Source organism: Sus scrofa, chromosome 7 (assembly GCF_054392235.1).
Source record: "Sus scrofa isolate SSC_HxYL_T2T_F1_AM1 chromosome 7, Sscrofa_HxYL_maternal_Yorkshire_Landrace_v2.0, whole genome shotgun sequence".
Taxonomy (NCBI): domain Eukaryota; kingdom Metazoa; phylum Chordata; class Mammalia; order Artiodactyla; family Suidae; genus Sus; species Sus scrofa.
The window spans coordinates 1,884,332-1,909,239 of NC_139389.1; the positions used below are offsets into that span (position 1 = coordinate 1,884,332).

Consider the following 24,908-nt stretch of genomic DNA (forward strand, 5'->3'; position numbering starts at 1 on the left):
TCTGGCTAGGGGTTTATCAATTTTGTTGATGTTTTCAAAGAACCAGCTTTTCGTTTCATTGATCTTTTCTATGGTTTTCTTTGTTTCTAATTCATTGATTTCTGCTCTGATCTTTATGATTTCTTTCCTTCTACTAACTTTAGGTCTTGTCTGTTCTTCTCTCTGGAGCTGCTTTAGATGTAAAGTTAGCTTGTTTATTTGAGCGTTTTCTTGTTTCCTGATGTGGGCTTGTATTGCTATAAACTTTCCTCTTAGAACAGCTTTTGCTGCATCCCATAGGTTTTGGAGTGTTGTATCTTCGTTGTCATTTGCTTCTAGGTTTTTTTTTTTCACATACTTTATTCAAATTTATTTATTTATTTATTTATTTGTCTTTTTGCCATTTCTTGGGCCGCTCCCGCGGCATATGGTGGTTCCCAGGCTAGGGGTCTAATCGGAGCTGCAGCCTCCGGCCTACGCCAGAGCCACAGCAACGCGGGATCCGAGCCGCGTCTGCGACCTACACCACAGCTCACGGCAACACTGGATCGTTAACCCACTGAGCAAGGGCAGGGACCGAACCCGCAACCTCATGGTTCCTAGTCGGATTTGTTAACCATTGCACCACGACGGGAACTCCCTGCTTCTAGGTATTTTTAAATTTCCTCTTTGATTTCTTCAGTGATCCATTGGTTGTTTAGTAGCATGTTGTTTAGTCTCCACGTGTTTGTGTTTTTTGCATTTTTTTTCTTGGTGTTGATTTCCAGTTGTATAGTGTTGTGGTTGGAAAAGATGCTTGATATGATTTCAATTTTCTTAAAGTTACTGAGGTTGGATTTGTAGCCCAGGATATGATCAGTCTTAGAGAATGTTCCATGTGCACTTGAGAAGAATGTATATTCTGTTGCTTTTGGATGAAATGTCCTATAAATATCTATTAAGTCCATCTGGTTTAATGCTTCATTCAGGGCCTGTGTTTCCTTATTGATTTTCTGTCTGGTTGATCTGTCCATTGCTGTAAGTGGGGTGTTAAAGTCCCCCACTATGATTGTGTTATTGTCGATTTCTCCTTTTAAGGTTGTTAGCAGTTGCCTTATATATTGTGGTGAATCTGTGTTGGGTGCATAGATATTTAAAATTGCTATATCATCTTCTTGGATTGATCCTTTGATCATTATGTAATGTCCTTCTTTGTCCCTTAAAATATTCTTCATTTTAAAGTCTATTTTGTCTGATATGAGTATTGCTACTCCAGCTTTCTTTTGATCCCCGTTTGCATGAAATATTTTCTTCCATCCTCTCACTTTCAATGTGTATGTGTCCCTAGAAGTGAAGTGGGTCTCTTGAAGACAGCATGTATATGGGTCTTGTTTTTGTATCCACTCAGCCAGTCTGTGTCTTTTGGTTGGGGCGTTTAGTCGATTCACACTTAAGGTAATTATTGATATGTATGTTCTTATTGCTGTTTTATTAATTACTTCGGGTTTGTTTTTGCTGCTCTTTTTCCTTTCCTTCTTCTCTTGTTCTTTTCTGCCTAGAGAAGTTCCTTTAGTATTTGTTGTAAGGCTGGTTTCGTGTTGCTGAATTCTCTCAGCTTTTGCTTATCTGTGAAGGTTTTGATTTCTCCTTCAAATCTGAACGAGAGCCTTGCTGGGTAGAGTAATCTTGGTTGGAGGTTTTTTCCTTTCATCACGTTGAGTATATCATGCCACTCCTTTCTGGCCTGCAGAGTTTCTGTTGAAAAATCTGCCGATAACCTTATTGGGGTTCCCTTGTATGTTACTTGTTTCTTTTCCCTAGCTGCTTTCAAGATTTTCTCTTTGTCTTTAATTTTGGTCAGTTTGATTAACATGTGTCTTGGGGTGTTCCTCCTTGGGTTTATTTTCTATGGTACTTGTTGTGCTTCCTGGATTTGAGTGAGTGGTTCCTTTCCCATGTTAGGGAAGTTTTTGGCTATTACCTCTTGGAATATTTTTTCTGTCTCATTCTCTCTCTTCTCCTTCTGGCACCCCTATAATATGGATGTTGGTGCGTTTCACGTTGTCCCAGAGTTCTCTGAGACTCTCTTCATTTGTTTTCAATCTTTTTTCTCTTATCTGTTCTGCATCTGTAATTTCCACTCATCTGTCCTCCACCTCGCTTATTTGTTCTTCTGCCTCCTGAATTCTGCTGTTGGCTGCTTCTAGTGCATTTTTTATTTCCGTTCTTGTATTTTGCATCTCTTCTTGTTTAAGTTTTATATCTTGTATCTCTTTGCTCAGTGTTTCCTGTAAGTTATCCATCTTTGCCTCCAGTTTATTTCCAATGTCTTGCATCATCTTCAGCATCGACAGTCTAAATAGTCTTTTTCCTGGAGGCTGAGAATCTCCTCATGGCTTAGCTGATTTTCTGGGGTTTTTCCTTTCTCCCTCATCTGTGTTATAGTTCTCTGACTTTTCATTTTTATTGGTTTTTGGTGTGGTGACCTTTTTCCAGATAATAGAGCTGTAGCCTCTCTTCCTTCTGCTGTCTGCCCCCCTTGTGGCTGAAGTCAGTATGGGGGGCTTGCTGTAGGCTTCCTGATGGGAGGGGTGATGTGATGCCTGCCCCCTGGTAGGTGGTGCTGATTCTAATCCCTCTGGAGGGTGGGGCTTAGTCTCTGGATGGGATTAGAGGTGGCTGTGTGCCCGAGGGGTCTTTAGGGAGCCTGTTTCCTGAGCGGTGGGGCTGTGATCCCACCTGGGTTGTTGTTTGCCCTGGGGCTTCTCAGGCTGACTGATGGGTGGGGCCAGATTTTCCCAAAATGGCCCCTCCAGAGAAAGGCAGCTGCTGAATATTCCCGAGAGCGTTGCTTTCAATGTCCTTCCCTCACAACAAGCCAAGTTCACCCCTCTTTTCCCATGATGTCCTTGGAGACGCATGTTTGCATTTTCTTGGGGTCAGACTTGCCTGCTCGTGGCGCAGGTGTAGGTCTAGTTTCATGGGAAAGTGCCGGACCTTTTCTCCCAGTGGTTGTCCCATCAATGTTCCCACCAGCAATGAGTGTGAATTCCCGTTGCCTCTCGTCTTCACCTGTAGCGTCCGGTGGCATCAGCCCTTTAATCCTAGATCGTCTGTGTAGTGGGGTTCGTGTGGGTCCCCATGGATTTCGAGTCCCCACTTCAGTTCAGGGAAAACAATGATGAGGAACAGCAGGGCGAAGGATGAAGCGGGTGAGAACTGGAGATGCTGCTTGGCGGCCCCCAGCGCCGTGTTCAGTCTCCCCAGCCCACCCCTTCCGCGTCCTCCCTCTACCTGCTCCTCTGCTGTAGCCATTACCTTCCCTTTTGTGCTCATAATTGTTCTAAACCTGTTTATCTCTAAGGATATTCAGTAGTTTAATGACCCGAAGTGCTCTGGTGCTGAATAGTGCTGGCAGTTGTATCTGCTGGCAGTTGGGCCATGATGGACTATTTTTGTTTTTGGTGGTGGTTTAGAATTTTGGAAGGGGAGCTCATGGTTTTTTTGTTTGTTTTGTTTTTTAATCTTAGGGCTGTACCTGCGGCGTAGACAAGTTCCCAGGCGGGGTTGAATCAGAGCTGCAGCTGCCAGCCTCCACCACCATTATAGCAATGTGGGATCCGAGCCTCTTCTGTGACCTACACCACAGCTTCTGGCAATGCCAGATCCTTAAACCACTGAGTGAGGCCAGGGATCGAATTCACAACCTCATGGATACTAGTCAGTTTGTTACCATTGAGCCACAATGGAAACTCGTCATGGGTTTTTGTTTTCTGTTTTTCGTTTTGGTTGTGCCTGTGGCATGTGAAGTTCCCAGACCAGGGTTGGAACCTGCACCACAGCAGTAACCCAGGCTGCAGCAGTGACAGGTCCTTATCCCACTGAGCCACCAGGGAGCTCCAAGGGAGCACATGTTAAATTAGGCTTAATTTATGGGAATCCGTGTTAGGGGGAGTCTTTGTCTCAGTCCTCTTTTCTTGCATGTCCTGACCTCTGCTCCTGCCTCTGGCTGTGGTTAAACCCTGACCTTTGGGTGCCCCATAGGGCTTCTATCTCAGTTATTTGTCTGCTGTAACAAATGACCACTGGCTAGGGGGCTTAAACAACAGACATTTGTCTCTCACAGTTCTGGGGGCTGGATGTCCAAGCAGATCCAGTGTCAGGTGAGGGCCTGTCCCTGGTTCACAGACATGGCCGGGCTCTCACTGAGCCCACACAGTGACAGAGAGAGGAGGCATGCTCTCTGTGTCTTCGAAGGGCCCTTAACTCATTCCTGAGGCCTTCGTCATGGCCCCATCACCTCCCCAAGGCCCCACCTCTGATCCCTGTCACTCCGGGCTTCAGCGTGGCAATTGGGGGAACATTCGGCTGTCACGTGGGCCCCTGCCGCCCTGCATGTCCTCTGTCCCTGGGGTCCCTTGCCTTCCTGCTGAGCCTCTCTGTTCACTTGAGAGCGTGTTGATGTTACGTGATCCAGGATAAGTAGTTTGAAGCAGGAGGGTTTTAAATTTCTAGTCCTTCAGTTTGCCAGAAATGCAAGTCTGTGGACTAAAGATTGGGGTCTTCTGTGCTTCTTGGAAATACGGGAAACAGTTCCCCGCAGGGACTGTCCATCTGTCTGTCCTCAGAGAACACAGGCACACTAGGTGTGTTTTTTTGAATGATGACTTTTTTGCACTGACGTGTCCTTTCATTGTCTTCACAGGGCGCAGCGCTGAGGAAGAGAGAAGTTGTGTGTTTGGGGCTTTCCGAGCGCTGGAAGGAAGGCAGACATGTCTCTGGATGACATTAAGATGAAATCTTCTGACTTTCTGGAGAAGGAGGACCTGGAGAGCGGAGGCTTCGGAAAGGTGTCCTTGTGTTTTCACAAATCCCACGGGCTTGTGATTCTGAAGAAGGTGTACACGGGCCCCAAGCGCAATGAGTGAGTGGCCCCTTGGGCCGGGGCGGAGGGCATGGGCGGGCACAGGCTTTGGGTCAGGTCACCTGCTGGGCGTTAGTGGCGTCCCTGGATCACTAGTGGGGATGCAGGGGGGCTGGTGGGGGCTGACAGCGGGTGACCAGCGGCAGCAAACTGCAGAGGGGCAGCGGGGGCGGGAAGGGGTCAAGGGTGGGTCCAGGGCAGTGAGGCGCCATGGCAGCAGGCTGCAGGGGCTGGACGGCTGGTGCTTCGCTGGCTGCAGGGCGATGCGAGGCCCAGCCCCTCACCCGGGAAGGCGCTCGCCAAGGCGGCGGGGGTTGATTCCCTCTCCTTTCCCGGAGCGCTTGTGGGAGAGGCCATTTTCTTTTTCTTTTTTTTGTCTTTTTGCCATTTCTTGGGCCGCTCCTGCGGCTTATGGAGGTTCCCAGGCTAGGGGTCCAATCGGAACTGCGGCTGCCGGCCTACACCAGAGCCACAGCAACGTGGGATCCGAGCTGCATCTGCGACCCTCACCACAGCTCACGGCAACGCCGGATCCTTCACCCACTGAGCAAGGGCAGGGACTGAACCCGCAACCTCATGGTTCCTAGTCGAATTCGTTAACCACTGCGCCATGACGGGAACTCCCTGTTTTCTTTTTCTTTTCCTTTTTCTTTTCGGCTGGCCCTGCAGCGTGCAAAATCCTGGATCTGGGATGGCACCCGAGCCCCATCCGCTGCGGTGCCAAGGCCAGATCCTTAACCCGCTGTGCCACCTGGGGCAGCATTTTTTATTTCGCTGTCCAGCACAGCCCTTTTTGCAGGCTGCGTTTCATCGCTGCTGCTCATTCTCTCATCCACTGAACATTTCCTGAGCCCCCTGGTGGGCGCTGGGAACAAGAAACCCCCGCTTGCTGAAGCTTGTGGGCTGCCTGGGAAGGTCCCCCAGGCACAGGCAGTGACGGGAGTGCAGTGATGCGATGTGGGCTGCGTCTCTGGGGTGGGGAGGAGCCCCTTAGCCCCCCTCCCCCGAACACTTAGCCCCTCCCCAGATACATTTAGCCCCTGTTCCCCCACCCCCACAGGTACACTCAGCCCCCCCCCCCCCAAGGTACACTTAGCCCGTGTCCCTCCTGCCCCCCAGGTACACGTAGCCCCTCCCCCAGGTATACTTAGCTCCCCCGCAGGTACACATAGCCCGTGTTCCTCTCCCCCCAGGTACAACGAGTCCCTGCTGGAGGAGGGCAGGATGATGCACAGGCTGCGACACAGCCGTGTGGTGAGGCTGCTGGGCGTCGTCATGGAGGAAGGGGACTACTCGCTGGTGATAGAGTACATGGCGAAGGGCGACCTCATGCGGGTGCTCAAGGCCCAGGTACCGCCGCTGCCCGCTGCCTGCTGCCCTGGGCCCCGGGTGAACTGCTGCGCGTTTGCCTTTCTTGAGGTCGGCCCCTCTGGTCTTCCTCGGCTTCCCTGGCCGGAAGGTGGTCTCCCCCTGCCCTCGACCCTCCCCCGCCCCTCGGCCCTGCAGACAGGCGGCGTCCTCACTGGGAAGGTCCCTCGGGGTCGCGGCGTCCTAGGCGTCGCGGTGGCTTTTGTCAGCTGCTCTCAGATCCATGTGGCCTGATGGGGGGTTTGTACATAAGGGATCACACCCCAGTACTGAAGGACTGGTTAAATGATGACACCAGAAATGACCGTGTGACAGGGTGGGACATCAGGGACTGCACTCTGATGCCACTGAAGAAACGTCCAAGTTAAACGTAAAACCTTAGAACTATAACGCTGCGCGCGGAAGGCTGACATTGATCACCGAAGCCCAATAACTTGAAAGCCCTTGTTCAAGTTCGTGCACCTGTTAGGAGCACGGCCCTGTGCTGGCTGCTCAGGAAGCACCAGCGGATGCGCCCAGACGAGTAACGGGGCCGGACCGTAGGCCACCGGCCTGGGTGCGGGTGTTCAGAGAGGCGAGCTCTGGGGACACAGGGACAGACGGGGTAGGTGGCAAGGGTTCCAGAAGAGAGGAGGCCTGAGCCGGAGTCTGAGGCGGTGGTGTGAGGCAGAGAATCGAGGAGTGAGTGTCCCTAGCAGAGAGCGAAGGGCGGGAGCCAAGGGCCGCGAGCGCGCCCAGCGTGGGAGCCTGCGGGGGGTGTGGCCGTCCTTGCGGCGCGGAGCCCCTCCCACCTTCTCCCCCGCCCCCAGCCGCGGAAGCTGCGGCTGGGAGGTCAGACGGCTCCCGCGGGTAGCGGGGGAGGCTCAGCCGAAGTCGCTTCCACACGCTGTGTTTGCTCAGACCGCTCTTCTCCCCAAACTGGAGAAGAGGCACGAGGCAGGCAGGCGTTTTGATGGGGGCAGATCGTCCGGGACCGAGACCCTCTGCGCCTTCCGGCAAAGGGAAGGCATCCGGCAGAAACCCAGGAGGGTGCGGGAGCAGCAGAGAGGGAAAGGCACAGGGTCCCCCTGCACGCCCGGAGTGTCCCCGAGGTCCAAAGGTGCCTCAGAACAGGGGTCTCCAGCGTCGTGTGCACGCGGTGGCCGCCAGGCTGTCCCGCTGCAGCACCACTTAGCGACGTTTTGAGGGGCTGACGTGGGAATCTGACTTCTGACGTTTCAGTTTTTTCCTCTTTACCAACAACCAACATTCACAAATTTTTAGAAAACTGTGTGTTTGTAGACTAAGGACTGTACACACGCTCACACACGCACGCACCCAGTGAGAGTTTGCGTTTTCACTGTTAAGCAAGACTAATGTGTGACTGCTTTTACTAGTAGCTGGAGTTGTCTGTGTTCACACTGGTATTCGTATAGTTAAGACTGTGCCACGTGCACAGGTGAGAGTGACCTGAGAGTCTACAACGCCGTGAACGCTCTGGTTCCAGGCCCCACAGCGACAGCCACCCGCTTGAGCGTTGTCACCACCACATCGTGTCACCTCATGGGTGACCCTTTATGTGCTTTTAACCAGCGTGGGCCCGTCCCCTTGTGTGCGTGTCCTCGGACCCTTCTGTGTCACACGTGTCCGCGCCATGGTCGTATTTAACCCAGAGGAGCGCCTGGCACGCGCGTGCTCACCCGCAGACTCCCCGGCGCCGTGCATGGGGGTCAGGTCGCATCCTAAGTGGTGACGATAAGAACAGCACGGTCTGGACCTCAAGGGGCTTCATCCTCCGGCACTTTTGCACATGGCCTGTGGCGGCGCAGCTGGCTCTGGACCCTGATGGATCACGGCCCGGACGCCGCGGCCCTCGGGAGGACACCTTTCGGAAGGGGCACTCCGTCCCCTGGAAGGAGCGGGGCTCTGGCCGCGTGGCCTCCCCCCTCACGGTCTCCCGTCGCTCGTTCTAGACCCCCGTCCCTCTGTCTGTGAAGGGGAGGATAGTCATGGAGACCATCGAAGGCATGCGCTACCTGCACGGCGAGGGCGTCATCCACAAGGACCTCAAGCCCGAGAACATCCTCGTTGACGACGACTTTCACATCAAGGTAAACCTCAGCCAGGGCTCCCGCCGCCCGGGAGCGGCCCTTCCATTCGCCCCGCGTCGCGGGCTCGGGCTTGGTAGACGCCCGCGGAAGGAAGAGCCAGCCCAGCTTGTGCCTGGTGGTAGTGGTGCCAGACAGCCCTGCCAGGGAGTGGAAAGACAGATACAGCCTTGGTGGAGCTTACAGCTTTTGTTTATTCATTCGCACTCCTCTCCCTTTTTTTATTTTTATTTAAAAAATTTTTTTAATGGCCTCGCCTCCAGCACATGGAGGTTCCCAAACTCTAGGGGTCGAATGGGAGCTGCAGCTGCTGGCCTGCACCAAAGCCACAGCCACGCCAGATCCTCAACCCACTGAGCGAGACCAGGGATCAAACCCACGTCCTCATGGATGCTAGTTGGGTTCTTAACCTGCTGAGCCACAGCGGGAACTCACCTTTCTCTCCTTTTTAAAATCAGGTTCCTTTTGAACATTTGTTTCCATTGTAGTGGAGAGAAAATGGGAACAGGGCTTTTCTTGCTCCCTGGAGAGCAGGGTTAACCAGCAGGGATTGAGTGCAGGCCCCTGAACGCGAAGTGGCATTTGCGAGAGGACTCAGGGTCTGCCTGCACGGCGTCCCGTTGCCAGGAGAGTCTGCCTCTGACACGCTGCTGTCGTCTGATGGGAGTTTTTATTCCCGTGTTTCTACAAGAAGATTCTGGGTGTTGATAACGTACCTCTTCTATTCTGGGCTGGAATTTGAGGATTTTGGATAAGCGCATACCAGATTCAGCCCCAAGTGCTTGGGTTCCGTGAGGCGCAGGGGAGCCGGCACCTCTGATTTCCTGCCTCTTCTGTCATCTGGCCACCTCGCTCTTCGTCCGTGTCCGGCCTTGGCATCGCTCTCTTCGCTTTTCTGCCTTTCTCATCCTCCTCGTCCCGTCTTAGGCTCAGGCTCCCAGCTCGGAACAGGGAGCGTTGCAGTTCTCCGCGGTGTGTCTTTGGAACCTGTGGAAACACGCATCCAGGCTCCTGGACGCCTTTTGGGAAGAGAGCAGGGGTAGCACCACCTGCCCTACAAAGCTTGTGGGAAGAAGGCACCGGTTCCTTCCTAGCCTCAGGCGGAGCTGAAACATGGATGCAGAGGAAACGAGGCATTAGAATGAATTGTTTTGTCGCTGTGGGTCGCAGAGCCGTCTTCTGCTTTTCCTCCCCCATCACCCCCCCCCAGCCTAGGTTTTGTCGCATAAGAGTTGAGATACCAGAGTTTCACAGGGGCCTTTCTTAAGGGAGATTTTCCAGGGGGCTGACCACATGCAGTTTCTGTGCGTCTGCTCAGAAGTAGCTGTTTTAAACCTGCCTGGCGCAACCATTTCTGGAAATGTCACTGTGCCTCCCGTCTGCTGGATAGGCCCCGAACGAGAAGGCTCGTCGCCTTCGCAGAGCGGTCCCGTTGGCTTGGTCTCTTGCAGATCGCCGACCTCGGCGTGGCGTCCTTCAAGACGTGGAGCAAACTGACGAAGGAGGAGCATAACGAGCAGCGGAAGGTGACCAGCACCGCCAAGAAAAACGGGGGCACCCTCCACTACATGGCCCCCGAGCACCTGAACGACGTCAACGCCAGGCCCTCGGAGAAGTCAGACGTGTACAGCTTCGCCATCGTGCTCTGGGCCATATTCGCCAATAAGGAGCCCTACGAAAGTAGGCATTTGCAGACGGGGGGGGTGGGTGCGGGCATTGACCCGAATGGTCCGGGAGCCTCCCCGGGAGTCGGTGACGACGGGCCACTGCCCGTCGCTGAAGGGCTGCCTCACCCGAGGGCTGTCGGCTCCGTGAGGGCTGAGACCTCGTCAGCGCTGCTGCCTCGTCAGGGCCTCCTCACTCACGTCTTGAGTAGCAGTTATCACATTATATTTTAAATCAGCCTGCTCCGCACTCAGCGCCTGGGATGGAGCCGGGGCTCGGGATGTTTCGTTGACCACATCAGTGATTCGCCTTTCAGAACCCGGGGTCGTGGGGCAGATAGGAGCCCTTTGATGCGTCCGAGTTGGGGAGGTGCTGGCACAGCACTCGGGCCCCTCCTGGGCCGGAGAGCTGGCCTGCTTCTGCGGGCGAGGGCTTTGCATCCACGCTGCCATTCAGCCGCTTGTTCTTTCCTTCATGAGTTGTTTCTCTTCAGTACTTCCCGGGGGCACGTGAATCGGCGCTGAGAACCTGAAGATGAGAAAGGCATGGTTTGTGCAGGAGAACAGACCCCTAAGTAGCCACGCTTCAGTTTAAGTCCCTGAAGCCCTGGATGTTCTCACGCCCATTCTTCTCCAGTGGTCATCAGCTCCCTTGGTTCACGGTCACCTCTTTGCTGCTGCCTCTGTTTTTTTTTTTGTTTGTTTGTTTGTTTTGCTTTTTTGGGCCGCGCCCACAGCATATGGAGGTCCCCAGGCCAGGGGTCCAATCAGAGCTGCAGCTGCCGGCCGACAACACAGCCACAGCCATGCAGGATCCAAGCTGCGTCTGTGACCTGCATCGCAGCTCATGGCAACGCCAGATCCCTGACCCACTGAGCAAAGCCAGGGATGGAACCCACAGCCTCACGGATCCTAGTCGGGCTTGTTCCTGCTGGGCCACAACGGGAACTCCCCCCCAGGTCTCTTCTCTCCAGGCCTGGCCTGGATGTGCAGTGACTGTTGGTCTGAGTACCAGTCCACATACAGAGGCTCCCCAAAGCAGCACCCCCCCCAAACAAATGCCCTCTCCACGCTCTCACGGCCCCTCAGTGTCCTCGTCACCCTGCATCCACCCAGGGACCCGACTGGCAACCTCAGTCCCGCAGACTCACCCTTGCCCCCCCTGTCTCCCACATCCAGTGGGACACAAAACCCACGCCTTGGAGATTCAGCCACCTCTTGAACCCATCCGCTTCCGCCCCCACGGCGCCCTGTCCGTTGCAGCCTCTGCACGTCTGCGGCCGACTCCTTGTGCAGCCACATTGCTGGTCCCAAAGGCACACGGAGCCATCTCATGCATCTGTTCACAGTCCTCCCGGGACCCCCTGGGCCTTTGGGCGGAAGGTCCGGTTCTCAGTGATGGCTGCAGGGCCCTCGGCTGTGGCTTGGTGTCTTGCCAGCCCTGCTCTCCCCCTCGCTTCCTTGGTCACTGTGCCCAGTTACTCCGAACAGGTCCTGGTTTCTGGGCTACGTCGTGGTGTCCCCAGCCGGCAGCCTGTTCAGATCCTGCTTTCTTAGCCTGGAATCCTGCTTCCGCTTTCCTTACCGGGATAAGTCCTGCTTATTTTCAGGACTTGGCAAAGTCTTCTCCGACCTTCCAGTCCTGGCTGTGTTGCCAGAACTCCTTGCACTTTCTTCTGCTTTTTCTTTTTTGGCCGCCCCAAGGCACATGGAGTTCCTGGGCCAGGGATCCCAGCGGCAGTCCGCTCTTTGAACCACTCCGCCAGGCTTGGGATGGAGCCTGCGTCCTGGCAGTGCAAAGATGCCGCCAGTCCCATGATGCTGCAGCAGGGCCTCCTCACTCACTTCTTGAGTAGCAGTTATCACATTATATTTTAAATCAGTCTTATTAAGCCGGCCCTCCAGACACACGCTGGCCCATCTGTATTAAGACCTGGAACGTGCTGCTGGCTTTATTCACACGTGCCGTCTCCTACCACGTGTGACCTCTGTCTTTGGCCTACGGAACCTGGATGCTCCCTGCCCATCTCTGCAAGTGGGTACACCAGCTCATGTCACAGGGCCGTCCTGCCCTCACCACGCGAGGCAGCCGTGCGGACAGCAGGCCCGAGGCAGAGAGACTAGCGGTACCTTCGGCCGCCTCCCCTGCCTGAAAGATGGCCCCGCCCCGCCTCTGCCTGACAGATGCCATCTGCGAGCAGCAGCTGATCCTGTGCATCAAGTCCGGGAACCGGCCGAGCGTGGACGACATCGTCGAGTTCTGCCCGCGGGAGGTGGTCGGCCTCATGAAGCAGTGCTGGGCGCTGAGTCCGGACGACAGGCCCACCTTTGCTGGTGAGGGCGCCTTGCGTGGCTCTGCCGTCCCCTGGCTGCTGAGTCTCCTGCTCGGGTGTTGGTGGGAAGTGGCTCTGGGTTTTTAGAGAACTGAGCTCCGCTTCTGATTGAACCTGATTTCACTGCACCTTGTTCCGTGAAAAGATGCCGGCCCTGCCAAGAGTGTGAAGGCGCGTGGCTCCTCCTGGGTCCCCCGCCTCCGCCCCGAGCGCTCTGAGGCTTGTGCTCCAGCACAGGACCGCGTGCAGCCTTTCAGCCGCCCCGAGTGTGCGGTGCAGCGGCGTTAAGCCCGCTCCCCACCCACCCGCCACCCGCCGTCTGTCCCCAGCTGGAGCCCTGCTCCTTACACACCGTGCCCCTGCACTCGCCCCCAGCCCCTGGCCACTGCCACTCTGCTTTCTGTCTCTTCTGGCTCCCTCGGACAAGTGGAGGGACACAGCATTTGTCTGTGGTGACTGGCTTGTGTCACCACCGTCTTCCAGGTCCGTCTGTGTGGTGGCCGTGGCAGCCCGCCTCCCTTTCCGCTGCTGGGTGGTTCCGTGAGCACCGTGCTGTGCTGGTGCCTGCGTGGCCTCCGCTGGCCTTGTCATTTCCTAGCTTCCTCTCTTCCCCGCCCCTGTGTGGCTGCATCTCTGGACATGGGATTGGTCCTTTGGATGGGGCCTGTAGCGGAAGGAGGAGGACAGAGGCAGGGGTGTCTGTCGCCCCCTTGTACCCCTTCCCCTGTGTCACCTAGGATCGCACTGAGGTCCCAGAGGCAGAAAGAAGAAAGTCAGGTGAGGAAAATGTGCCCAGTAGGGAAGAGCCTGGGAGCCCAGCGAGGATGTTGCTCTGGTGTTTCTGCTGCGAGGAGACAGAATCGAAGCCCCCCTCCACCCCCCAGAGGCTCGGGGGGACGACGGATGGGCTTGTCTGCTTTCTTCATCACTCAGTCAGCCCAACTCGTCCTGGCTTGGGTTCTTCCCTCCTCACATGCCGTTTTCACTGTTAAAATTTTAAATTGTATTTTATTTTTGTCTTTTTAGGGCTGCACCTGCGGCATATGGAGGTTCCCAGGCTAGGGGTCAAATCGGATCTGTAGCCACTGGCCTACGCCAGAGCCACAGCCACGCGGGATCCAAGCCGTGTCTGCATCCTATACCACAGCTCACGGCAATGCCAGATCCTTAACCCACGGAGCCAGGCCAGGGATCGAACCCGCATCCTCCTGGATGCTCATCAGAGTGGTTCCCACTGTGCCAGGATGCGAGCTCCGTGTTGTTGCTGTTTTGAATTTCAGTGGCTGGTGGGTATGCGGCGATGCCCCGCTGTGGTTTTAGTTTGCGTTTCTCCAGTGGCTCATCTTACGCTGAACATCTTTTCACGCGCACGCTCACGCCATCTACGTGTCGTCTTTGGTGAAACGCTGTTCTGTGTCTTCTGCCTGTTTTCTAATTGGATTTTGTTTTTTTTACTGTTGAATTTGCAGTGTTCTTTCAATGTTCTATGTAGTATTTCTTTGTCAGACACATGGTTTTCAAATATTTTCTCCAAACCTGCAGCTTGTTTTCTTTCATCCTCTTAGCAAGGTGTTTCGTAGAGTAAAAGCTTTTTCTTTTGATGAAGTCTGGTGCTTGCATTTTCCCTTTTATGCTTTGTACTTTGGTGTCAAGTTTAACCGCACGGTCAGGGTTAGGTCCCCTGAATTTTCTTCTGGTTTGTTCTAAACTTCTTATAGTTTTGCATGTAAGTTGGTGTTGGGTCTGTCCAGCTTGTTCACGTCCAAGTCTAAGGTCTATGCGGCAAAAAGAAAACCCAGTAAACTCCCTGCCATGTCTTTCCTCAGATCCCAAAGGCCATAGCTAGTGTGTCTTTGTCTCCTTTCGGAGTCTCCTCCTGTTTGTTCCATGTGTCACACACAGGGGTTCTTGTACTTGGCGGGAGAAGTAAGGAAACATGCGTCTGCTCTGTCTTCCCCAGAGTGGGAGTTGCCTTTCTCTGTGAAGTCCAACAGCTCTGACTCCCTGCACCAAATCCTTGTTCTGAGTGTCTCATCCGACAATATCACTGCTGCCAGAGGGACAGGGCAAGGAGTCCACCCATCCTTTCTCAGCGGATTCCCGTCAGGGCTTTGTGCTGCAGCCGGAGATGTAGACGCTGGGATAGGCGAGAGCCCTGGGTTTCCAGTGCAACCTCATCCTTTGTTCTGTCTGCATCGTAATTGGTCTTACTAGTCTCTTTGTGGGAGTCAGTGATTCAGCATTTGGGTATTTATTTTACTGGTTTGCTCACAGATGATGGTGATTCAAAGGCAATAGATTTTGTATAATGTTTTCATTTTATTTTAGAAAATACTTAAAATTTTAAAGTACTTCTTTTTTTATCTAGGCATTGAAGAAAAATATAGGCCTTTTTATTTAAGTCAATTAGAAGGAAATGTGGAAGAGGATGTGAAGAATTTAAAGGTAGGCACTGCCGTCCCAGGGGCTCAAAGTGTTGACACGTTAAAGCACATACATTGTCGGTCGTGAAATTTATTACTGAGTTCTGAGGCAAGCTAGCTTGGCAACCACATAAAACAAAATCAGCAGTTTTTTGCAGGTATCATCACGTTGGCATACTGGACCCATCCCTCCATCAGAACTGCTGAAACGAGAGAGAAAGACATCCCGCAGTATGAACACAGAAGCACAGCTTTGCTGGAGTGGGAGAGAGAGTACCCCATGTGGGTCAGTCATTTTGAGGCATTCTTGAAAGATAGATGGTCAGCAGCGTTGTATCCGCCGAGACATAGAGCAGGAAAACACATTTTAAAGGACTAACCGAAACATCATGCTGAAGAAGTACTTGGCGAGCAAGTCCTGGAAGAAAGAGACGGTCACCTGGCCTTGTCACCGGGGGGCCGTGGCCGTGGCCGTTTTAAAAGTTGGCTCCTCTGCCTGACTCCTTTGTGCTGAGTGGCAGGTGGAAGCAGCACCGCCCGGGCTGAAGCTGTGAGTGTGCTCCCTGGGATCAGAGAGGTTTGTCAGAGCTGGTGGCCAGCTAACCAGCCAAGAGGAGCAGAGACCTCCCCCAGGCACATACTCAGGCAGCAGGCTGCTGCCCTAAGTCTTAGAGTGACGGGGGCTGCAGTCAGGACAGGGAGGCTGCAGTAAACGAGACGGGCAGCGCACGGAGGTTTAAACACACACGTACACTCAGTCAGACAGCCAGGAGCTGCCAGCCTTCTGAGGGGCACCTCCACTGAGAGAGTGTCCAGTGCAACCCAGGGAGTAATCAGAGGACAGCAGAAAAGACAGTCGCCCACACCATCAGGACTGGTTCTTGACAGCAAGATGCGTTTCACCAGGAAGACCGTAACAGCTTAAAGTATGTATGTGCCCTTAACAGACATGGCACCCAAAATATACAAAGCAAACTGACAGACTCGAAGGAAAAATAGGCAAACCCACAGTCGCAATTGGAGATGTTAATGCAAACTTCCCGTTCCTTAATGGAACAGGCCAAAACAAAACCAAAAGCTAAGGCTATGGAAAATTTGAAGAAACAATGATTAACGCACTTGACCTAATGGAAAATATAAACCCTGCACCCAATAATTGCAAATATTTATTTTTAAAGGCTTTCAAAACATACAGAACATTTTCAAAAATTGACCATGTGCTGGGAAATAAAACAAGCCTCAACCAATTTATAATCATATAAAGAATGTTCTTTGCATTTTGGTTGTGGTAGAAATTAATCTTTTTAGAGTTCCCATTGTAGCTCAGTGGGCTAAGAACCCAACTAGTATCCATGAGGATTTGGGTTCGGTCCCTGGCCTCACGCAGTGGGTTAAGGATCTGGTGTCGCTGTGAGCTGTGGTGTAGGTCACAGCCACAGCTCAGATCTGGTGTTTCTGTGGCTGTGGTGTAGGCCGGCGGCTGTAGCTCTGATTCGACCCCTAGCCCAGGAACTTCCATATACCACAGGTGCAGCCCTAAAAGGCAATAAATAAAAGAATCACAATCAATGGAATTTAGAAAATATTGAGGTGCTCGCTTCGGCAGCACATCTGCTAAAATCGGAAGGATGTAGCCGAAGATTAGCTTGGCCCCTGGGCAGTGAGGACACACAAATCAGTGAAGTGCTCCATGGTTTTTTTTATTCCGTGTAAGTGAAAAAGAAATAGGGTAATAATAATAAAAAAATTAAAACAAAATATTTAAAACAGAAGGCCAGCAGAAACACTACCGATTAATACTTGGAGAGTGTTCTTTGCAAAGGAGTATTACTAGTAAATGTATGTGTGTGTAGTAAATATAAATGTTTTTAGTGACTATATATAAAACGCTACAAATTAGTTAATCCAGCATTCATCTGAAGAAAACAGCAAAACGATCTGAAGAAAAAAATAGAAAGCCATACATAAAAGTGAAGAGCACCAATCAGTGCCGCCGAAAGCCGCTACCAGAGGGTCAGAGAAGCTAAATGTTGGTTCCCGGGAAAGACACTGTTAAAACCGACCAAGCGATGGTGAAAGACGGAGAGGCCTGAGGCCACAACCAAGCAGGCGGTGCTCCGGCTCCTGCACGTGCAGAATCGTGGCAAGAGGAGATGAGGAACCACTTTTCTCGATAATTCATTTTCGAAGTTAGACAAGGGGAACGAACTTCTGGAAAAAATAAGGTTGGCCCTTGAACACCACAGCTTTGAAGTGCGTGGGTCCCCTTACACGCAGATTTGTTTTCAGTAGCGGTCTCACTGCGTGATCGCCGCTTGGTTGAATTCATGGATGCAGAACCAGGAACGCAGAGGGCCAACTGCAAAGTTGTTCTTGGGTTTCTGACCCTGAGAGGGCTGAGCCCCCTAACCCCCCCCCCCCCCCGCGTTGTTCAAGGTCACCTGTATAAATAGAGCTGGAAAGCCTGACTCTTCCTGTAAGCATTAAAAGAGGTTGAATCAGTGATCAGAAATTGTCCCACAAGAAAAGTCCACAACCAGGTAGCTTCATGCGTGATTTCTGTCAGAAATTCAGTGAAGAAATTATCCTGGTTGTTCACAGCTTGTCCAGATGGTAGAGAAGAGGGACGCTCCCAAACTCATTTTATGAGACTTAGCATAACCTTGACTCCCAAACCGGAAAAGGAGATACAGGAAAGGCAAATTACAGAACAACATCACTTAACAGTATAGATGCGAAAATCCTGAATAAAACATAAACGAGCTGAATCCATCAGTGGACAGTGAAGGTTGGAAAAGACACATGGTCTCATTAGCAGAAAACAAAGTGAGTCGATTATAGTTTTTCGTCTGTTAGATTGACAGCAGTTTTGGAAGATTGATAATACCAGCTGCTGGAGAAAGTTCAGAGTGACAGGCAGTCCCATGCAGTACTGGTAGGAGAGTAAAGCAGTGACATATGTTGAAAGCGGAAGCATCTGTCAAACTTTTAAAAGCACGTGACTCTTGCTGCAGTTCTGCCCTTAGTCGTCTATGTCGCACTCACGGGTGTGCTCAGATTTAGCTTCTGGGGCGCTTTACACCTTTGTGAGAATTAATACTCGGAAATGACCCAAATCTCTAACTGGAGGTACTAAATTATGGTTCCTCCAAACAGAATACTAGTCATGTGAGAGAGAGAGAGAGACTGGGCGCCCCCTGGTGGCTCAGCGAGGAAAGGATCCAGTGTCGTCAGGGCTGTGGTTCGGGCGGCGTCCAGAATTCTGTCCTTGTCCCCTGAACCTCTCCGTGCCATAGGCACGGCCGAAAAAAGGGGGCGGGGGGCAAAGGTAGAAACTAGCAAAAGATGTGGAAAGATGTTGTAAGTGAAAAAATAAGTCACACAACAACAGAGTGTGACCCTTCAGATCATAAATAAATTAGACACATATTTGCGTATTTCCAGAATACATGTGCAAATGCCTGGGAAGAGGAGAGGGATCCACACACAACATGCAGGAGGGGGCGCTGCTGCAAGGAGCCACCTTAAAGTGTCGCTCTGAGTGATTCTGCAGTTGGAATCTTTTAAAAGAAATTTGTATTTATGCATTTTGTCTAACTGAAAAAAACTAAAAAGAAAACAATTTCGTTCACAAAATTAAAATGACAAAAATGCTTAAGTGAAAAGCAATATACAAAATGTTGCAGACTATGCACAGAGTTAATTTCCGCTTTCATTCTCCCTTAAATCATTCATATGTTCATTCAGTGATTTTTTTTCTTTTTTAAGGGCAGCATGTGGAAGTTCCCAGGCTAGGGGTCGAATCAGAGCTACAGCCGCCGGCCTACACCACAGCCACAGCCACAGCAACGCAGGATCCAAGCCACGTCTGTGACCTACACCACAGCTCATGGCAATGCTGGATTCTCAACCCACTAAGCGGAGCCAGGGTTCGAACCTGTGTCCTCATGGATAGTAGTCAGGTTTGTTACCACTGAGCCACAATGGGAGCTCCTCAGTGAATGTTTTTGGTCATCTATCCATGGAACAGGCACACCGTTAAGAGCAAAGTGCTCATATGATTAGGAAGGAAAATCTTGAAGGAAATTCAAAATGTTACTTTTCACTGTAGTAAAATATACAGAACAGCAACCTGACCATCCTGCCGCCTTTAAGTGGCAGTTCAGTGGCGTTTAGAACACGCACAATGCTGTGCAACCAGCAGCAGCATCCACTTCCGTCTGTATTACCCCAAACAGAAAGTGTCCCAATCAGCAGCTCCCATTCCTCCCTCTGCTGCCCCCAGAACCTCTGTTCTACTTTGTGTCTCTCCATTTGACTATTCTGGGTACCTCATAGACATGCGGTCATACAGTATTTGTCTTTTTGTGTCTGGTGTATTTCACGTAGCATCATGTTTTCAAGGTCCATTCATTTTGTAGTGTATGTCAGAACTTCATTCCTTTTTAAGACCAAATAATACTCCATTGTATGAATGTATCTCAAGTCGACTGCTCATTTGTCTGTTGGTGGATACCTGAGTTGTCGCTGCCTTTTATGTATAATGAATAAGGCTGCTGTGAACATTGGTCTATAGTATCTTTTTGAGTCCCTGATTTCAATTCTTTCAGGAATAAACCTAGGAGCGGAATTGCTGGATTGTGTGATAATTACGTAATAAACATTCGAGGGACCATCAGACTGTTTGCTGTGACACCTGCACCACTTTACATTCTTCCCACCATCAGCTCACTGTGGTTCCACTTTCTCTATCTTCTCACTAACACTTTTCATTTTCTGGGTTTGGTTTTGTTTTAGTGATAGCCGTTCTTGTAAACGAGCAGTGGTGTCACAGTGGCTCTGATTGGCATCTTTCTAAGGACTAATGACATTGGTTGTCTTTCTGTGGGCTTTTTGTGTGTGTGTGTTTTGTCTTTTAGGGCCACACCGCAGCACATGGAGGTTCCCAGACTAGGGGTCTAATTGGAGCTGCAGTCATCACTGGCCTATACCACAGCCACAGCAATGCAGGATCCGAGCTGCATCTTCGACCTACACCACATCTCATGCAACACCAGATCCTTAACCCACTGAGCAAGGCCAGGAATTGAACCTGAAACCTCATGGTTCCTAGTCGGATTCGTTTCCGCTGTGCCACGATGGGAACTCCTCCGTGTGCTTATTGGCCATCTGTATGTCTTATTTGGAAAAATACTCATTCAGGTCCGAGGCCCATTTTTTGAACTGGGTTGTTTTTGTCGTTGAACTGTAGGATTCCTTTATATAATCTGGATAGTCATCCCTTGTATTATATGATTTACACATTTTTTTCCTGTTCTCTGGGCTGTCTTTTCACTCTCTTGGTAGTGTCTTTGATGCACAGATGGTTTTAATTTTTTTTTTTAATTGTCTTTTTAGGGGCTCACCTGTGGTATATGGATGTTCCCAGGCTAGAGGTGGAATTGGAGCTGCAGCTGCCGGCCTACTCCACAGCCACAGCAACGCCAGATCTGAGCTGCGCCTTTGACCTACACCACAGCTCACGGCCACACTGGATCCTTAACTCATTCCACTGACCAAGGCCAGGAATCAAACCTGCATCTTCATGGATGCTAGTCAGATTTGTTTCTGCTGAGCCACAACAGGAACTCCGATGGTTTTAATTTTATTGTAGTCCAGTTATCTGTTTTTATTTGTTGGCTGTGCTTTTGGTATTATATCCAAGAAATCCTTGTTAAATCCAATGTCATGAAGCTTTCCCCTTACGTTTTCCTCTTATATAGTTTTAGCTCTTAAGCTTAGATCCTTGATCTCTTTGAGTTCCTTTGTGTGTGTGTGTTGGAAGTTAGATGTAACTTTATTCTTTTGCAGCCTTCCTCCACTGACCAGGTCTTGGCACCTGGTCAGAAATCAGTTGGCCTAAGAGATCTCTTGGGGCACAATGGGTTGATCATCTGGCGTTGTCTCTGGTGGCTTGAGTGGCTGCTGTGGCACAGGTTTGGTCCCTGGCCCAGGAACTTTCACATGCCATCGGCGCAGCCAAAAGAAAAAAAAAAAACAAAAAAAAGTCAATTGGCCTTACATGCAAGGGTTTATTTCTGGGTTCATTATATTCCTTTGGCCTGTATGTGTTTCCTTAGGCCAATAGCACAGTATTCTTTTTGGGGGGATGGCTGTGCTCAAGGCATGTGGAAGTTCCTGGGCTGGGGATTAAACCTGCACCACAGCGGTGACCCAAGCCACAGCAGTGACAACGCTCAATCCTTAATCACTAGGCCACCAGGAAACTTCCCACACTGACTTGGTTACTGTAGCTAAGCGGTGAGTTTTGAAATCAGGAAGTGTGAGCTCTCCAATTTTGTTCTTTTTTTAACATTATTTTGGCAATTTAGGAGAAAGAAATGTTTACTGCTTGTAAGAGCTGTGTGGAGTTTCTACGTTCTTTCTAAAAAATTCATTCTTAGAACAATTTTCTGGGACTGTTTTTTGCTGTTTGCTAAAGTATGTCTCTCCGCTCTTGATTTTAGAAGGAGTACCCGAGCCAGAACGCCGTCGTGAAGAGGATGCAGTCTCTGCAGATTGACTGTGTAGCCGTAGCTCCGAGCAGGTCCAATTCAGGTGGCTCGTCCTGGGCGGAAAATCTGTATTCACTGCTCTGTGTGTTCCCTCACCTCCTGCCTAAGATGCTGTTTATGATCCTGTGAAAAACAAGCTATAAAATTTAACACCTGCCTTAAAGGGGTGTTTCATACGCTCAGAGTTAAGATCCCTGTATATGCGATATTAGCTGACAACCCGCTGAGCGAAATCGTAGAGTAACCTGAGCAGGAGGCCAGGTGCCTCTGCCAGGGAGGAGGAGGCCGCTCAGAAGAAAGAAAGGGCCGTGCGTGGGAGCGAAGCCCTCGGGAGGGTCGGGGTGACTGGGCTCCGGGGGTGCTCAGAGCTCGCGCCCGGGGTCAAGCAGGGTCCCTTATGTCCTTCTAACAAAAGCAGGATTTAGGATTTTGAAGCCACCTATTGGCTGTCTCTTCTGGGGCGGCTCTCTGACTTCTTGTAGTTCTCATCTGCCATCACGATACTTGCCCTGCTCTCCTGGGGCCTTTAGAATGAAGGAGTCCGTGGGACGGGCTTGGCACGGAGCTGCTGCCTCTGGTTGCCCAGCCCGCGTCACACCCGGGGACGCTGTCTGCTCCCCACCCGCCCAGCTCCCTGGGCTCTGCTGCCACGCCGCCTCCTGTGGCGGGTGCTGACTCCCCTCGTGCTGTCATCTGCAGGCAGGGACCACACACACCTCGTGGGTGGAAGACCCGCCCGTAAACGCTTTTTCAGAGTTTCCTGAGTTGTCAGTGTGTTACTCTGGGCACAGGTTCGTGGGGTGCTCGGGTTTTGTCTCACCGCTCTGTTGACTGTTTCATGAAACGCCTTCCAACGCCAATCATGTGTCTTTAGCCCCAGAACAGCCAGGTTCGCTGCACAGCTCGCAGGGCTTCGGGATGGGCCCCGTGGAGGAGTCCTGGTTTGCCCCCTCCGCGGAGCACCAGCACGAGGAGAACGAGCTCCACCTGCAGAGCAAACTCCAGGAGGAAGCCAACTACCACCTTTTCGGCAGCCGCATGGACAGGCGCACCAAGGAGCAGCCGGGCGGCAGCGCGGCCTACGGCGGGGAGGAGGAGAGGCGGCGCAGGGTCTCGCATGACCCCTTCGCGCAGCAGAGGCCTCACGAGCCGGCCCAGAGCCCCGCGGTGAAAGGCCTCGCCTGTGCCGGTCCTGGTAGCGCCGCCCAGCACCCGGCGGGGCTGAGCAGCCACCCGCAGCCGCTGTACCAGAGCCATGGGTCGCACAAGCCTCAGGGCCTGGGAGCAAGGCCCCTGGATCTGGGAGCCGCAGATCGAAGAGTTTGGTACATGCCGAGTCAAGGCCACAGGCCAAGCCTGTATAAGACGCCGGTGCCCGAGACCGACCTGCTGGGCAACACGCCCACCGTGCCCTTCGCCTCCCTGCCATCAAGAGGTAAACAGGCCTTTCCGTCATGCCCTTGTACGTTTTACATTTTCCTGAAAGTGAAGGTGCCCTCGCACCAAGGAGCGCGCCTCTCTGCTCCCACACAAGCCCCGCTTCCTGCCCCTGCTGCCTGTGGCTCCGCAGGGTCACGGGGCACCAGCCGTCTGGAGCCCCTTTGGGCCGCCCTTGCCACCACGGAGCGGCCTCCGTCAGACGGCCCGGCCCAGGTGTGCCCTTGGGTAGGAGCCACTGCAGCCGCTCCCAGGGCTGGGCGACAGTCCTGTACCTAGCAGGCACCTGCCACTCCAACCCGAGTGTCACCTTCTCCGCTTTAAGCGAAGGTGTCTGCCGTTACTCTTTTCTCCCGCTCGCCGTCTCCCGAAGGTCAGGACAAGGCCGGGGTGTTTTCATTCTTACCTCACAGAGGCCACAGACGCCGCCGGTGACGAAAAGCCCCTTCCTGGGTGACTGTCACTCCCACCCAGGCCCAGAGCTCCGTACATCGTCCCCGACTGGAGCCGTACCCTCAGATAGTAACTCTCCCCCCCACCCCCGCCCCCAGCCCGGCAACCACCTGCTTTCCCTGAATTTGATAACTCTCGGGACCTCACGTAAGTGGTATTCGCCCTTCGTGACTGGCTTACTTCACGTAGCACAGTGTGGGCTGTCGGAATATCCTTGTTCGAGGCTGAATAATATTTCACTGTTGGACGGACAGCTTTTGTTGTCCATCATCTGTTGAGGGACATTGGGTGGCTTCGGCTTTTTGGCTTCTGTGAATAATGCTGCTAGAAACGTGGGTGTATAAATGGCTAATTGGAACCCTGCTTTCGGCTTTGGGGGTTTTAGACCCAGTAGGCATGACAGATCATATGGTAATTCCATTTTTTTTTTTTTAATTTGTTTATTTACTTTAGGGCCGAACCTGCAGCATGTGGATATTTCCACACTAGGGGTCAAATCAGTGCTATAGCTGCAGGCCTACACCACAGCTCACATCCTTAACCCACTGAGCAAGGCCAAGGATCGAACCCATGTCCCCATGGATCCTAGTCAGGTTCATTACCACTGAGCCACAACGGGAACTTCTGGTAAATTCTATTTTTAATTTTTTGAGGAACCACCATCCGGGTTGCCGAGTGGCTGCACCACGTTACATTCCAATTTTTCCGCTTCCTCGCCAACCTGTTATTTCCCGTGTTTTGTTTTGTTTTCTTTTCTCTTCAGGGCTGCATCCATGGCACATGGAAGTTCCCAGGCTAGGGGCTGAATCGGAGCCGGTACCGCAGCCCACAGCAACGTGGGATCCGAGCCACCTCTGTGACCTACACCACAGCTCACGGCAACCCACTGAGTGGATCCTTAACCCACTGAGCGAGGCCAGGGATGGAACCCACAACCTCATGGTTCCGAGTTGGATGCGTTAACCCAGGGCACCAGCACGGGAACTCCAGAAGAAAATTTCCGGAGGAGGCCTAGGATAAATCATTCAGTGTCTGGACCAAAACCTCGTCCCTTTACCATGCTATCCTTTCTTCCCTTCCTCGCGATGGGGACGCGCTCGGCCGTGCTTCCTTCTCGTCAGACGCGTCTCCCAGATACATCCTGTACGGCAACTCTGGCGTTCAGATCGGAGACCACAACTACATGGAGCTCGGCGGAGCGAGCGTCTCAGTCCTGGACAGCATGTGCCCGCACGTGAAAGAAGAGCCCGCTTCTAAGTACCAGGCCATCTTCGGTAAGACGCCCCTCAAGGACCCGCCGTATGGCCACCTCGAACGTTCTCCGCTACGTGCTCTCTGATCATTCCCCCTGGACGTTGCCCTGTCTGGCCTCTAAAATAGCTCTGTAACTCCCAAGTAACTGCTTTGCGATTTCTTCTGTTCAAAATGGGGACAGTTAGCATATCTGATTCCTGAAATCACTGTGAAAGTTAAACAAGGCCGTGTGAGTAGAGAGCACACAGCAGGAGCTCAGAAGCGTCAAGCGTATCTTCATCTTTGTCTACTGCCACGGTCCTCGTCAGAAGACGGGGTACGAGACAGGACTATGCCCTCACTCGTCCGCGGGTGGTAACAGCAGGAGGGCTTTATCTGTGGGGGCTCCGCTAAGCGGGCTCAGAACATTAACCCCAGAACACAACCTGGGAAAAGCAGTCATGAGGCCAAGGC

The 24,908-nt window shown here is 52.1% G+C and overlaps 1 protein-coding gene and 1 non-coding gene across 9 annotated transcripts in view; both read left to right on the forward strand.

Annotated features, from left to right (window-relative positions):
- Window positions 1-24,908, forward strand: part of RIPK1 (receptor interacting serine/threonine kinase 1) — a 39,502-nt gene that overhangs the window by 11,361 nt on the left and 3,233 nt on the right. For 3 of the 8 annotated variants that reach the window (XM_003128161.5, XM_005665537.4, XM_005665536.4), the window contains 9 exons: window positions 4,664-4,882; window positions 6,076-6,232; window positions 8,203-8,340; window positions 9,789-10,017; window positions 12,186-12,335; window positions 14,703-14,779; window positions 21,264-21,354; window positions 22,186-22,746; window positions 24,323-24,475. In XM_003128161.5, coding sequence (XP_003128209.1) covers window positions 4,731-4,882; window positions 6,076-6,232; window positions 8,203-8,340; window positions 9,789-10,017; window positions 12,186-12,335; window positions 14,703-14,779; window positions 21,264-21,354; window positions 22,186-22,746; window positions 24,323-24,475 — 1,708 coding nt within the window. In that variant the 5' untranslated portion in view covers window positions 4,664-4,730. Of the gene's footprint in view, window positions 1-4,663; window positions 4,883-6,075; window positions 6,233-8,202; window positions 8,341-9,788; window positions 10,018-12,185; window positions 12,336-14,702; window positions 14,780-14,915; window positions 16,516-16,857; window positions 16,983-21,263; window positions 21,489-22,185; window positions 22,747-24,322; window positions 24,476-24,908 lie in introns of those variants that run through there. The other 5 variants (XM_005665538.4, XM_084967239.1, XM_084967240.1 and 2 more) reach the window with 5 other exon arrangements.
- Window positions 16,348-16,455, forward strand: LOC146401134 (U6 spliceosomal RNA). The gene has a single exon (XR_014811521.1). It is a non-coding gene; the product is annotated as a U6 spliceosomal RNA (small nuclear RNA).